Source organism: Notothenia rossii (genome assembly GCF_949606895.1).
Source record: "Notothenia rossii genome assembly, chromosome: 6".
Classification (NCBI taxonomy): domain Eukaryota; kingdom Metazoa; phylum Chordata; class Actinopteri; order Perciformes; family Nototheniidae; genus Notothenia; species Notothenia rossii.
The window spans coordinates 73,445,805-73,460,881 of NC_136909.1; the positions used below are offsets into that span (position 1 = coordinate 73,445,805).

Here is a 15,077-nt window from a genome sequence, read left to right on the forward strand (position 1 = left end):
TCGTTGTGAACGTGGCTTACTGTTTTGAATACAATTATTTTATTGAACGAAAACCGTCTATCAGACATGTTCAGTTGGAAAACACGTCTAACCCCAATGGCCCAAACCAATTATTTGGAAAGCTAAATTATGAGCTTGTATTAGAAAGTGGATTTGCAGTTATAGGCAAAACATATAGTATTAGTCGATCTGAAGGGGAGCTTTTGGCCCATTTGGTTCTATTTTATATAAACTTCAAAACCTTTTGCTCAGAAAAAAAGGTCATTGTTTCTTTTGATTACATTTATTTAAAAAAAAAAATTGGATTAGACTTGGATTTTGGGTTAAGAGGACCCACGCGTATAGTGGTAGGCTAATTTGTTATTTTCACAGAGAATTTTGCTATTGTATTTTTAAAATTGTATTTGGCATGCCTCTTTTTGTTATTACAATGCTCAACATATAATATCTGCCATTGTCAACATTTTAAATAGCTCACAAGAGAAAACGAACCTTTTATTAATTTATAAAGAACACATTCTGTGGCCAAGTTTTTCAAATAGTTTTGATAAACAAATAATTAACTAACGTACAGGATTCTGCCTGAAAGTTAGCTGAAATGTTTACATTGGAATATAGTGTTACGTAGGCCTAGGTAATTGTTTTGCATTTAGATGAGAAGTGCAGGAAAGACGGGTTTAAAGTACCCGTAATGTTTTTGTTCTAGTGGGCAAAGCCTGTTTTCTCCTGATGTTACGGTGGATGTGTGGCTGATGGAGAGCAGGGAGAGCGTGTAAGTGTTTAAGACGTGGCGGCGCTCTGTTCTCACCTTCAGTTTCCTAACTCGTAAATCCTGCAGGCTGTGGTCATCCATGGCTTCAATAGCAGCTCATCAATGTGTGATAAATAACCAAATCGCCTAAATCTTTTCCACTTATTTTCTTTTCTTAATATTAACAACCCCGCTTCACCCATGGCAGTCCTATTCATATCTTTGAATAATACATTGGGATATCAAAGTTGTATGTGATTTTAAAAGTGCAGGTTCAAAATGTATCCCTTTAAAATCTGTTGAGGGATTATTGTACCAAGCTAAGTGATGAGGATTCCGAAACCAAAACCGATATTTTATGACTATGAAATAAATCCAGGCACAATACCCCGTGTATTAACATTAGTCTGAAAGCTTCAGTTACCTTCCAGAATAGACTGCAATTAAATAGGGGATAATACTGCCATCTAGTGGACACACTAAAACAGTAAAAAAACAAAATCGATCCTTAAACACTGCGATATCTCGTCATCTAAAAACAGATTTGGGTCAGCCTTCAATAATTTCCTTATCATGGTTTAATTGTTGCCTTACTATTTGTGGACATGTGTTGTATTTTTGTCTATGAAGCGGATTCTACAACTGTGGGTCTCGTGTGTATTATATTAATTATACATGGCTGAGCATTTCCTGCTGTCTATTTTTAGAAAGTAGCAGAAAGCAAATAAGACAGGCCTACGTCACGGTTTGTCGTGTATATTTAAGGACTCCTCTCTCTCTCCCTGTAACGTGCCCATGCTCCTCTGCATGGATATGGCCACCCAGCTGCTCGTATCCCATCCGCAGACCACGTGACCCAGTTCTCCCATGTCCTTCTGTAGTTCATTCAGCATGATGGCTGCGGATGCTGCGGATGCTCTTGGCTGCATCCTGCATCCGCGCCGGCTCTCTCTACTCTTCCTCACCGTAACCCTCTCCTCTCTGCCGGCCCCTACAGCAGCGCTGCTCGGTGTCCGGCCGGAGGACACCCAGAGCGGGGAGCTGTCCGTCCAGGATGGGATACTGAGGGCGATCGAGGGGACCCGCTTCATACTGAGGGTGTACTACTCCACAGCCCCTGCTACGGAGCATCCCAACCGCTTGAACATCAGCGGCAGACCTGCCGCTCCGTGGATCGCGTTTATAGAGGAAGCAGGGGGGGACAGTGGGGACACGGAGAAGGACAGGTCCACAGGGAATCCATGCGAGGACGAGGATGCCCGGAGCTCAGACATCGAGTTGCTGGGCTCTTTCAGATCCACATCAAGTCACAACTCAGTTTTGGTAGAGCTGCTCGCTAAAGACCTGCGCAGAGGCGAGCTCATCAAATACTACTCCATGTGCGCATTTGATGGAGTGAAATGGGAACATTTCACCACCAAAGACTTCTGGTTGGCGGTGGTGGAGAGACCTCCGGAGGCAGATGTTTGGCTCCAGGCGGGTGTTTCGGTGCTCTTGATAGGACTGTCTGCCCTCTGCAGCGGGTTGAACATCAGCATGCTGGCTCTGGACCCCGTGGAGCTGAGGGTCCTGCAGAATAGTGGCACAGAGAAGGAGCAGAAATATGCACGGAAGATAGAGTCAGTGCGTAAACATGGAAACTACATCCTTTGCACCGTGGTGTTGGGAAACGTGCTTACAAATACATGCTTTGTGGTGTGGATGTGCCAGATTTTAGGATTGACTGTTCTCTCAACAGCCTCATGTACTTTGGGAATATTCTTCTTTGGAGAGATTTTACCTCATTCCCTGGCGTCAAGGCACAGTCTCGCCATCGCCTCAAAGACCCTCTGCGCGACCCGCCTGCTGATGCTGGTGTTTTTCCCCATCGCATATCCAGTCTCCAAGATCCTGGACATCATGCTGCACCAAGAGATCAGCAACTTTTACACCAGGGAGAAGTTGGTGGCCATGCTGCGCGTCACAGATCCGTACCACGACCTGGTTAAAGAGGAGCTGAACATCATCCAGGGGGCCCTGGAGCTGAGGAACAAAACCGTAGAGGACGTGCTGACCCCACTCTCTGACTGCTACATGCTGTCCTCGGATGCCGTCCTGGACTTCTGCACCATGTCGGACGTGATGCAGAGCGGCTTCACCCGGATCCCGGTCTACGAGAACGACAAGTCCAACATAGTGGACATCCTGTTTGTGAAAGACTTGGCCTTCGTGGATCCTGACGATTGCACTCCCCTAAAAACGATCACTCAGTTTTACAAGCATCCCATGCACAGCGTGTTCAATGACACCAAGTTGGATGTGATGCTGGAGGAATTTAAGAGAGGTAACTCCACTTTAAATAATTTCAGAGGTCAGGCCTCAGAAGTGCTCTGCAGGAGGGAGGCGTGTCCTTTGTTTTTACATGTCAAGAACTTATAACTTTTGGCCAAGCAGTCAGTTATGAGTGTGTGAGGCGCCATATGTTGGTTTTGGAACAGTCTCAAGGTTGCCTCCAGCCACCTAGGAGTTAGATGTCTTTTGAAGTGAGTGTGCACTTAAATACTATGTTTTCAGTGCAGAAGTCAATGTTTACATCACATCATTGGCTCACAGTGGGCCTGTCAGAGAATCCTTTTGATCCGTAGAGCAGTGAGAGCCATATGTGAAATCTGATACAGTGTCACACAGTGAGTTTGGGTCAGCCAGGAGTTAGAGGCTGCCAAAGACCAGAATGGTTTTATCTTAAGAATTTATGTAGTGAAAGTGGTTTACCCCATGTCAACATCACTTTGAACTTTATCTGCCCCCCCCCACCCTCATGCTGGCTTCCTCTTTATATACCATGCCATGTGTATCAGTTATCAAATATACACTTTAATTTAAAAAAGGAATCAAGCAAATGGGCCAGCTTCCTCAAATGTCAGTAGAGGCAATGAATATCATATCTATTCCTCTGACTCACACATCTTTTGTCTGATAAGACTCTTTAGCGAGTGCTTTCACAGTATTGCAGTCCCTCACATGCTGATAGCATCCGTTTACCAAGTGTGCGACCTTTCCTCATCCAGTCTCGATGATAACGTTGAATATGAATCTGTACCGATGCCCTCCTGCAGATAGCTTAAACTGTCCCACTGATGCTGTCACAAGGTAAAATAGAGACATATGACAGGCTACAGGGACAGCTGTTATGTAAGGACTTCACTGACATTGGTTTATGTTGGGGGGGGGGGGATTAAGATGTAAATCTGCTTCATTGACAAAGAGAGCTCAATAGATGTGGGTTGGAGCGCAGAGGCAGCAGTTGTAAAATTAGAAAGTGAAAGGTGACACTTTGGTGACTTTGGCAGGATCATAAATCAGATTGCCACTTACTTACTTACACTCACTTATTTGGAGGTCTACAGCTTTATTTTTCTCAGGATTAGGAAGGATAGCTTCAGTCTGACACAAGTGATCCATGGGCCCCTGCCTGACCCTGTGTGTTGCCATATTGTCTGTTATTTATAGATAAGGTTAGGCTCAAAGGTTAAAGCAGGCTTCACCTTTAAAATGTTTGTGCGCTCCGAACTGTCAGCCCGCGGTGACTTTGAAGCTTCCTTTTCTCTGTGGGTCGTCGCCTTCCAAACCTGCCGAGCAACCATGAAAAATTCATCTCCAACCTTTTCTTTGACCCCTCTTGACTCCTTCCTACTTTTCTCTCATGGATTAAAGGCTCCTGCTGTCAGGAAGCCTGGCTGGGAGCAGTGGGGGCATCCCACTGAGGAGGGTGGGGGGCTGGGGTGAGGTTCGTGTTAGAGGAAAGGACGGAAATGTCAGCAGTAATGAAAGAAATGTAAGGGATGACTGCGAATGTGCTCTACAGTGTAAAATATTAACCTTTATATGGCAAGCAATGCTTTTATGAGCAACCCAAAATCTGCTATTAATATTTTAATATTTTAGAGTATTCAGGTAATGCAAAGTAGCGACAGCAAGGCAAGAATCAGAATCAGTTTTATTACCAAGTAGGTTTACAGGAATTTCCGCTGGTATAAGTGGTGCATAGAGAGACAGAGAAAGAAGAATACATAACTGAAACAATAAAACCATAAAGCCATAAAACAATGTTTAAAGCAAAGTACTACTTTGTGAATTGTCAGTATAAGCCAGAAAATGTAATTTAAGTATCAAAGTAGTGCAGATTGGCCCCTGTCGGTATAATGCAATTTGATATTACATACGAATGCATTGATGTAGTTAAGGTGCTCATTGTAACTACTTAGTACACTGTTTGGCAGCTTAATCAATAACACTATGTTTCACATTTGATAAGCTGATCAGATGTTTTGAAGGGAAGATCTTTATCCGGACAGAATGTCTTCAACCAAATGGCATTCATTCAAGCTGAAGTGGAGTAGAAGCGTATTAGTACCCAACATTTGATTTAAGAGCAGCCTTTTAGCAAATGTATTGAGAACTTTTTACCACTGCATACAAATCGACTATAGAAACCATTTACCTTGCTAAACAATACACAAAATAAATGTAGGTGAACACACAACAAATCATAGGCAGCCATTGTAGTTGCTATCAGCTAAATTAATGCGTAAACTGTTGTGTGTGCATGTGTTCGAAACATGATAAAAAAAGCTGCATAAATATAAATAATATCATTTCAATACATAGTATTGTTTGTGTAATGTTTGCAGAATGCCAAACAGCAAGTGCATAATTGTATGCTAATATATTAAGCATTATGATCTCAAACAACACAGAGACTGGAGGAGCCTGGGAAACTGCTGGAGCAGAAACATTCGCAAAAGGGACATCCATGCTAGCCACGGGCATTGTGTCTGCGTGTGTGAGTCTGGTGAATGTGTGTGTGTCGTTCTGTTGGAGTATTATGTAACATGTGAATGATGTAATGCAGTGCCCAGGCACATCAGCAGCTGATGGCAAATCCACTTCACTGACTCACCTGAGCTTTTCAGACAAGTTGACCTTAGCCCTGAGTACATCCGCGTCATCTCAGCCAGAGTTTCATGTTTGGAGATGGCTGCATGTCGGTCAATCAGGTTTTTTTTTGTCTTGTTGCAGTGGATTAAAGCATTTGATCTATTTTATCCCCTGGCAGTGATCCCACCTAAATCGTCCCGTCTACTATGAGCCACTGATTTAGTTCAAAGTAAGGTTGGAGATTGCTGAAATCTGTGTAGTGACGTCATACACTCGGTTAGATAACTTATTTGACGTAAGAAGAATAGTGACAGTGACGGTCATGATGAAAACGTTAAATACATTGAGCATTATAATAGTTTTATATTATCTTATACAACAACTAATAGTGTGATGGTTGACGTGTTCATGTTAATTTGTTCTTCTCTCCTGGTGATGTTGGATTGTGATGGCACCTTTAACTTCTTGTCACATCCGTTTTATTGACTCGTTGACTGGAGATGCTGTTGGCGAGCTGTGTCATTGTATCTGGCAGGCTTGTCACGTTCAGCCTAACTCTGCCTGAGAGGGAGCGCTGGGTCCGCTCATGGATGTGTAACGTGTGTGTATGTTGCTGTATGTTTACAGGGGGTGGCAGAGGCATGGGCAGTTTAGTCAGCAGACACAGGCATCCCCAGACTGATTGCATAATCTGTGTTTACGTAAGGGGCCCAAGTCTTCCAAACCGTCAAACTGTCTCCATAATAATCCCCCAAAGCCCACTTTCTTCTAGTCTCACACTCACAAACACAAGTGAAGTCCTGACATTGGAATAATTTAATACTAAAAATAGATTTACCCGAATGTATGGCCTCTCAGCTCTAGTATTCATTTTCCTCTTGACTGCCCACATCCGGTTGGAGGCTTGTGTTGTTTTTTATCCAGTAGCCGCTAGTTTGAACTCACGTTGTGAAAACATTTGAACTCACCCCGTTTCTCTTTTGACCAATGCAGGGAAGTCCCACCTGTCCGTAGTGCAGAGGGTGAACAGCGAAGGTGAAGGAGACCCCTTCTATGAAGTGATGGGCATCGTCACCCTGGAGGACGTCATAGAGGAGATCATCAAGTCTGAGATTGTGGATGAGACAGACCTGTTTAGTACGTATGAAGCATAAAACATGCTGATGGTGAATCTCCGGGTCACTGTTACATTAGCTGTGAATCTATTTAATTATATTTCCAGCTCCCACACTGAATAGATTTTCCCTCAGTTTGTCACAACCACTGACAGAGTTTATTCAGCTGTGTGGTCTGCAATATCGCATGAAAATGCTTCAACAACTAATGCACTATCTAATACCATTTGATGGGTTATGTAGTGGCAATTTCTTATGTTACTTTATATGGTAAAACCAAATGATTATATTATGCTTAGAAATTGGAAAACACACACACATTATACCCTGTGTGCACTCCTGCAGACTACTCTATACTCTGTGAGACATGTACCTTTGAAGCGCTTCAAATAAAGAACCAACGAAAGACAACGCTGCCTGCTTTCACCAGTTTATTATTGATTACTCTCATTGTACATCTTTACAGTATTGACGAGTTTAAAATATCCACAACAGTTATTAAAAGGTGGATTTAAGCTTTTAAAGCACATTGACATTTCCTTTCCACCCTCTCCTATCCTGCTTCTTATTAAACTATTGATCCCAAGTTGTCTCCCCTGCTGCTCACAGCTCCGCGCTGCTGCATAATTAAATAATGAGAGTAAATGGCCCAGTCCCACAGATAATCTCTTTAATCCGCTCATCTTTAATTGGCTCGCAAGGCTCTCCACAGAAAGGAAGTCAAATGCCAAATTCCCTTCATTATATTTCTAATCAGATCGGTGCTTTCATTTTACTCACTGAAGTTTACTACTCAACATTTGGGAGAATAACTTCTGAACATGACATTTTTATGTGCGCTGCAATTTTAATTACATGCAGAGTGTGTAAAACAGTCAGGGATGCACTTCCTATACTCCTTTCTTCTGTGTGCATAATGATGTGTGTGTATATTTAGAACAGGGGAGCTCAACTCTCCAGACTTTGCACCTCAGGCTTCATTGCACCAGCTGTTCCTGCTACAGCTACGATGTATTTAATGCGATATAATGCATTTAATGCTTCTGGCGTCTGCTAAGAATAAGTCAATTCATCAATGAGTGCTGGATAATATCAAGCAATCTGCAGCTGGGGATAGATAATCCAACTAATATATTTGTAGCGTTTCTTAGTGGCATCAACTAATGAGGTTAGGGGCAACTTAAAGTAGCTTCTAATTCCTTGTAGTGCCAGCAAGAATACTGTATACTGTAAAGCATAACTACAGTGTTAGGCAAACTTAACGAGTGAATGAGTGACACATTTCATTTCATCTATTGATAGAGTATATAAAACAATGTGAAATCTGAACTGCATACCGTGCATTTAAGGATTTGCAATCTGTCTGCTGTCAAAGCAAATTCCTTGTATGTGTAAACCTACCTGGCAATAAACTTGATTCTGATTCTAATTATAGCTGATAATCGGACCAAAAGGCGAGTGTCCCACCAGGAGAGGAAACCACAGGATTTCTCAATTTTCAAACTGGCAGAAAATGAGCTGAAGGTGAAGATCTCACCCCAGCTGCTGCTCGCAACACACCGCTTCCTGGCAACAGGTAACAGCGTACATGTGTTTCAGGATGTGTGCGTGCAGTGTATGCCGAGTATTCGTGGGTGCCCACAGTGAATTGCAGGATAAACTGAGGACAAGGTGACTGGGAACCTGATGTTCTTTTGTGTGTGTGTGTGTGTGTGTGTGTGTGTGTGTGTGTGTGTGTGTGTGTGTGTGTGTGTGTGTGTGTGTGTGTGTGTGTGTGTGTGTGTGTGTGTGTGTGTGTGTGTGTGTATGCATCTATCTTATAGAGGTGGAGCCTTTTAGGCCATGTCACCTGTCAGACAAGATCTTGCTGCGTCTCATCAAACATCCCAGCATTGTGCAGGAACTCAAGTTCAACCCCAAGAACAAACACGCTCCTCAACACTACCTCTTCACGAGAAACAAACCTGTGGACTACTTTGTCCTCGTTCTGCAGGTAAATATCACCATCTCTATGCCAGATAATAATACTAATGCCAACAACCTCCTACTAACAGATGTTGCGGAAGAATTATGAAACACAGAAATAATCACTCCGTATCTGGATGTTATAATTACAGTGTTCATTTCCTGTGTGGGAGGCTCCATTAGATGAGTAATCAATGTCCTACCATGAGCATCATGCTAATGTATGTCAATTGTTGTGTGGATCTTACAGGGACGGGTGGAGGTAGAAATCGGAAAGGAGGCTCTTCACTTTGAAAATGGAGCTTTTTCACATTATGGCATGCCAGCAGTCATCATGCCCCTGCCTATTGGTAAGTACAAATCAAGCAATACAGATCAATATTACCATGAGACTGGTGGTAATGACAGTTCAGGAATAATAATCATAGAACTAATGCAGGGCTGGACATGTTTTTACAGTCTTAAATCCCACCCAGCTTCTTATCTGTATAGCGTCAGACTGCAAGAGCAGCAGCAGCAGCAGCCGTGGGAAGTAAGTAATTAAAAGAAGTGATTTCAGAGAATTTCCCAGTGGAAGGACATGACCTGCACAGGATTATATGAAATCCTGCTAAGACTGCAGAGCCAGCAGAAAGCCTGTCTCCCAATCGCTCTCCCTCTGTTTCTTGCTGTGGTTGTTTTGCATGTTTTCCATGTATGATGTTCAGGGTGAGCTTAAAGCAATTTGGAAGATCCCATTACATTTTAGAAAATTCCCTTCAAGGGCATTACAAAGCTGAAATGTTCTCTTATGCTGCTGCAAGTATGGCAGCTCAAAAGAGCTGGTCTTTAATCTTTTTTTAAACTTGCTCTCTCTCTCGCTCTCTGACAGCATTTTATGCCACTCGGCTAGGCAGTGCTCTGTTCAAAGAGAATGATATAAGCAAATAAAAAGGACCTGTCACAACTGCACACAAAGTACTTTTATGTCTCACACCACACATCATCTTTTGAAATATGTTTTCTTTGGAGGTCTTTAGTTGCTGCCAACATTTCCCCTGCTTTCTTATAGCGGTATTTAAAAGTAAACATTAAGCCCACTCAAAAAAAGGCACCTTAAAGTATATAAAGAAAAAAAGACTATAGATAATGAATGAAGCAGGATTTATAGGACTTTTGGCTTGTTAACTTTTTTTGTACCCTTTGACCTCACTGTTTTTTTTTAACCTACTGTAATAGCGAGGACGTATGTTTGAAACGCATAACTAAAAGCATGGTTCCCTCTTGTCCTTTTCAGGTCGGAGACATAGTTCCCGGGGCAGTGGTCTGAACCACTCAGAATCACTGCTGAGTGGAGGCAGTGCGGGTCAGCTCACTACAGGAGGGGGGGTCTACTTGCCAGACTACTCAGTCCGACAGCTAACAGACCTGCAGATCATCAAGGTTACAAACATGAACAGCTACACGCACACAAAACAGAAACAAAAAAAAATCATCAATTGCTGGTATTATAATCTCAATCAAATGTATCATTTCCTGCACAGCAAGGAACTGCACTTTTAACCCAGAAACTCTTCCTCTGATGCAGTGTGTGCCTTTGAAATGTCCTAATCCCTGATTCTGACTGAACACAGACATCCTGTCTCTCGCTCGCCCCTCCACACACCCTCTCTCCTTTAATCACTGGGGATAATTGAGCTCCTTTTCAACCATGAATATGTTAGCCCTAAATGGTGGTTATGCCCTCTCGTTTCACCTCTCCTCCCCTTTCTGCATTACAGTTTCCTCCCGCCACTGAAGCTAATACTAGATTTTTGTTCCCCACAGATCACCAGGAACCACTACCAGAACGCCCTTACAGCCACCAGGATGGACAGCTCCCCTCAGACTCCAGACCCCCTGGATCCTGATGCTAAAGGGAGGCCTGCGGTCCCAGAGGTCCGCTCACACAGCATTGCCCTCCCCCTCACACACACACACACTCGGCTGGGGCTGGCCCGCCTTGCACATCTCCATCCCTACGGTGGCCTTCGCAACACCTCCCAGCTCAATGCGAGGAACCGAATTGTTCGTAAGTACACTCTTGTACGATTTGAATCTTGAAAATGTTTCATTAGAGTGTTGGGTCAATTTCACCCAAAATTCATTTACTTTCTCTATTAATTATCCTTTTTAGGTTTCAATGCTATTTTAGAGGTTGTTTGATGCAAGAATGAAAATTCTAAAGAAAACACTTTGTGACAATTTGGTCTGGCATGAAGATTGACAGAACATATCACCTAGTGATTGCCTTAATCCACATACAATGACTATTAGCAAAATACCTCAAATGCTAATTTCCATTTTAGCTTCCACTTCTTATATACTTCACATTTCAATGTGTGGGATGCAATCTTTTAGTACCTGACATTGCCATCACTCTGGATAAAAGAAACACCAAAGCTCTGAAATGTAAATGAAGATTGAGCTCAATAAAGCTCAAGATGAAGGTCAGGATTTATTGGAGTGGTATAGCGTTCTCTTTTGAAGAGGAAAAAAAAGGAGGTTCAGAGGATCTATCAAACTGATTGGAGTGATGTGTGGGCTAGGAGCCAAACACCTGCCTGACGGGAGCAATACATGATTCACTTAAATGTGGGATACTCTGACGGGTCGGGGGCAACCTGAAAAGTAATGATGTGTTGACTGGCGTGTCGAATGATGATACTGTAAAAAAGCCCCACAGACATTTAAAAAAAAAAATATATATCAGATTTAATTTATGAAAATTAGCTTGAATGCTACACACAGCATATTGTCAAAAATATTAGGTTTAATTATTACTTTTTATCATTTTAACATCAGTAAATAATGAATTCTATAAGTTGATAATGACTCATTCACAACTGGGTGCAAACGTGGCATCAACCAATCTGTACTGGTTTCAAAGCTTAAAGGATTTCGTGTATACCATCTGTCTCACACTGAGCAACACGCCACCCAGTTTGTGTGTGTTGGTGTTGTGTCAAAAAACACTGCACAGATGGCTCTGTTGGTTGTCAATAAAGCAGCAGCATCCAGTTATAAACAGCCAGGTTTTATGTTCAATCTTATTTCACCAATTAAATCTCCTCCACTGGCTGTAGCTCACTTTGAGTTGGATCTGCATTAACACAACGACTGATAAATAGCAAGTTCTCTACCTCCCTCTACAGGCAGAGCTACAAACCAGCTGCTGTTATTTGGATACCTGTAGTACGTTGAAGGTTGATTGGTCCAATTCTCTTTACAGGCAGCAAATCTGACGGGCAGAGGAGTCCAAATGATACCGTGTTCCTCCGTTTGGACGAGATTCCCTATATCCACGAGGATCGGCCGGAAACGTATGGAGAGAATGGTGAGTGCTGCTGCATGGACCCTGACCTGGAGGAGGCAAGCTCAGAAAACTGAATCTCTTCGGTCTCAGTTAAAACTAAAAAATGACGCGCAGCTGGTTCCTTTTCAAAAATACACACGTTTTTATTTTTGTATTTTAATCATAGGCAGGCCTATAGAGATATTACATTGACTGAAACGGTTAAAAAAAGTTGCATAGACAATTCGTTACTCATTTTTTATGAGAAATAGGGAAATATCCCTTTAAGGCAGTGCAATTTAGCCTCATAAAATAATTCTGAAACATTCTAATGAAGATATAGCACCTTCTCCCTTTTCCAAATTAAAGTTTTATCCACATGCAACACATTTTTTCTCATTAGCTGCTACAGCTTTAATTATTTAATTATATTTGCTTATGCAAGGTAATACTACATTATATCAACTTTAGATGTATTTCTGTTTAACACACATTACAGAGTCACATTGCTGAGTTTATGACTACTTCCCGTACTTCTTCTTCACTACTACACTTAATTTTAGCATGTCAGATTTCAATGGTTTTATGACAGAAGGAGGCGTTTCCTCCTTGTTATCACAGTCTGCTTACTCTAAACCAGTTTTCCTAACAATGCAGTTTTTATATTTTAACGTCTAGGCTGTAAACTGTTCATATCCTTGTAGGTCTGGGGAATTGTTCAAGTCAATCTGCTCTGTCTGTCATTCCTGCTGTATCCTCATCCTCTCTTTCAGACGTGCCTACAGACTCCCCGCCCTTTGCCTCTCCCTTCATCAGCTCTCTGTCTCTGTCCAGCTCGGAAGAGAACATTGGGAAGAAGCTATTGCGTAAATTGAGTGAGTAAGATGTTTGTCACCTACATCGATGGAAGAGCACACACCCACACACACGCTCACCGTCAGATGTGCCCAAACTTCTCTTTCAGACAAAGTGGTGTATCTTAGCAACAGGTGATGTGTCATGTCCCTCGCTCCAACCTTTTTTAGCAGAGCAGATTCTCCGGAGGCATCTGTTGGTCTAGATATGACTCATCAAGACAGTATCTGCGCTGCCTGATGCAGCTGACGTTATTTAAGTTAACGGCAAATATGAGTTTGTTTCAAAACAATCAATGAATAGCAAATGTAAAGATAAGGAAAGCAAGATATAATGGATGAAGCTACAGTTAAAGGAAGGTGTTTTATCAAGCAATGACCTTGGTTCCTCCTGTTTCTAGGTAACAAGAGGAGGAAAAAGTCTCGGGATGGAGAAAACTGTTTGGAGGAAGGTTCAGAGCAACCACCAGTGACGAGCTAGCACAGTGACGTTGAGGAAGAGGGATGAAGCTTCTTCCTCTTTATCACTCACTCATTGGGTTTTCATTACTGAACAACCAACCTCTCATAGACTCCCTCTGTGCTCCTGAATAACTGAGCCATCTCATGAGATGTAGAAACACTCAGGACCCCACTCGCACCTAGTCCTACCACTGCCTGACTCCACACCCTTAAAATTATAATAAGTGGAACAGATCTGTAAAAAAAACTTTAATATAATATTACTTTTGGAAAAATCGAAGAAATATAGTATTGGATTTTTCCAGCCTTACACTGGACTTTATCAAGGTTTTCAAGTAGTAAACCGAGAAGATATTTCTATGGTAGCTTTACCCATAATGTGACCATTTTATCATCTCATTTAAGCCATATGGTCTCCACCAGATCTCTCAATATGGAGCCTCACAAGGTCCTAATGTAATATCTGAGCCAGCTTTACTTGATCAAACAATGAATACAAGAGTTTTTATTATTTATTTGTTATTGGGAAGTTCCCACATACTGATAAAGTTGTTTGCACAGGGAACTTTCCTAAAGTTGCCATAAGGGTGCCACATACTGCCAACAATACCAGACACACTAGCCATCGGCTATGAAGCAACAGCTACAAGACAAGAGCACAATTTTTATGCCAGATTTTAAGAACACAATTATGAAAAAAGCCATAAATCAGCTTGAATTATTGTATACACTGACCTCTGAGCAAGTTCAAAGGGGTATGCGCAATTTTGAAAAAGACCTGAGCTTGAAATAAAAACATTTATTACCCGATTTTTATATAAAAAGTTTTAGAATTACCAAAAGTAATTGGAAGATAGCAATATATATATAAGTCATCTAACATACTGTAAATGGCTTCAACATCACACATTATTGCATGTGCCCTACATACTGTAGTGTTTGTCCTCCCATTAAAACGTTCCCTTCTCACTGCATAAGTGTATGGACACAATGTCTTTATCATCCTTACTAAGCCCACTTTTCTCTAGATGTACTGTAACCACCGTCTTTCAAATAATCAGCCTATTGTTTCTTGCATTCAGAACAAGTAGTGGCGATCAACTCTTACCATTAGTTACCTTTAGCCAATCCTCTATGTACAGTTCATCTCACTTTAACAGCATACACCAATTAAAAATAAGCTAGGGGTAGGGGGGTTTGCGTTTAGGGATCCAAATGGATGTTATGAATATTCTCGAGGAAAGAGTAGTTGCTACCTGCATGTTTGTTAATGCTGCTTTTACTGTAGAACTATCCCCTGTAGAAAGCCCTGTTTTTCCATATGCATGCTTAAGCAAAGGGATGCATGCAAAGGAAGATCTGCAGTAATATTTCCCCACAAAGGTGCAGTGTGTAACTTACTAAAATCTTGTTTTAACTAAAAAAGTTGAGAAAAAAAGTTAGGTGCAATAAATACAGCAGCAAGTCTGCCATTTTAATTGGGGAAACCATACAACGCTGCTTGTTGAAGGAACAAAAATCAAGCCATTTTTACTGCAATAATGAAATAATGATTTGATCCTTTTCAAAATGCCAGTAGCAGCTGCAGCTCAGACTGCACTAAGCTGCTCTGCGTTGTGAAATATTGGCAGGTACGCAAGAACAAGACAGAGATATGAAAGAGGAAAGCAATATGACGCACACTGATGTCAAGCCACCAC

The 15,077-nt window shown here is 41.9% G+C and overlaps 1 protein-coding gene across 1 annotated transcript; it reads left to right on the forward strand.

Annotated features, from left to right (window-relative positions):
- The first annotated feature begins 1,557 nt into the window (after positions 1–1,557).
- cnnm1 (cyclin and CBS domain divalent metal cation transport mediator 1) lies at positions 1,558–14,781 on the forward strand. Its single transcript, XM_079686968.1, has 10 exons — positions 1,558–3,074; positions 6,662–6,805; positions 8,219–8,359; positions 8,607–8,776; positions 8,999–9,098; positions 10,025–10,170; positions 10,555–10,798; positions 11,999–12,103; positions 12,835–12,936; positions 13,317–14,781. Exons 1-10 carry the CDS (start codon positions 1,619–1,621, stop codon positions 13,394–13,396), a joined length of 2,688 nt encoding a protein of 895 aa, XP_079543094.1. The 5' UTR covers positions 1,558–1,618; the 3' UTR covers positions 13,397–14,781.
- The last annotated feature ends 296 nt before the right edge of the window (positions 14,782–15,077 follow it).

Bases quoted from the DNA above. Each gene is read 5' to 3' on its own strand.
- cnnm1 (XM_079686968.1), top strand. From the start codon at position 1,619: ATGTCCTTCTGTAGTTCATTCAGCATGATGGCTGCGGATGCTGCGGAT. The intron at 10,171-10,554 runs GTTACAAACATG...TGTTCCCCACAG, and splicing joins CAGACCTGCAGATCATCAAG to ATCACCAGGAACCACTACCA. The intron at 12,937-13,316 runs GTGAGTAAGATG...TCCTGTTTCTAG, and splicing joins GAAGCTATTGCGTAAATTGA to GTAACAAGAGGAGGAAAAAG.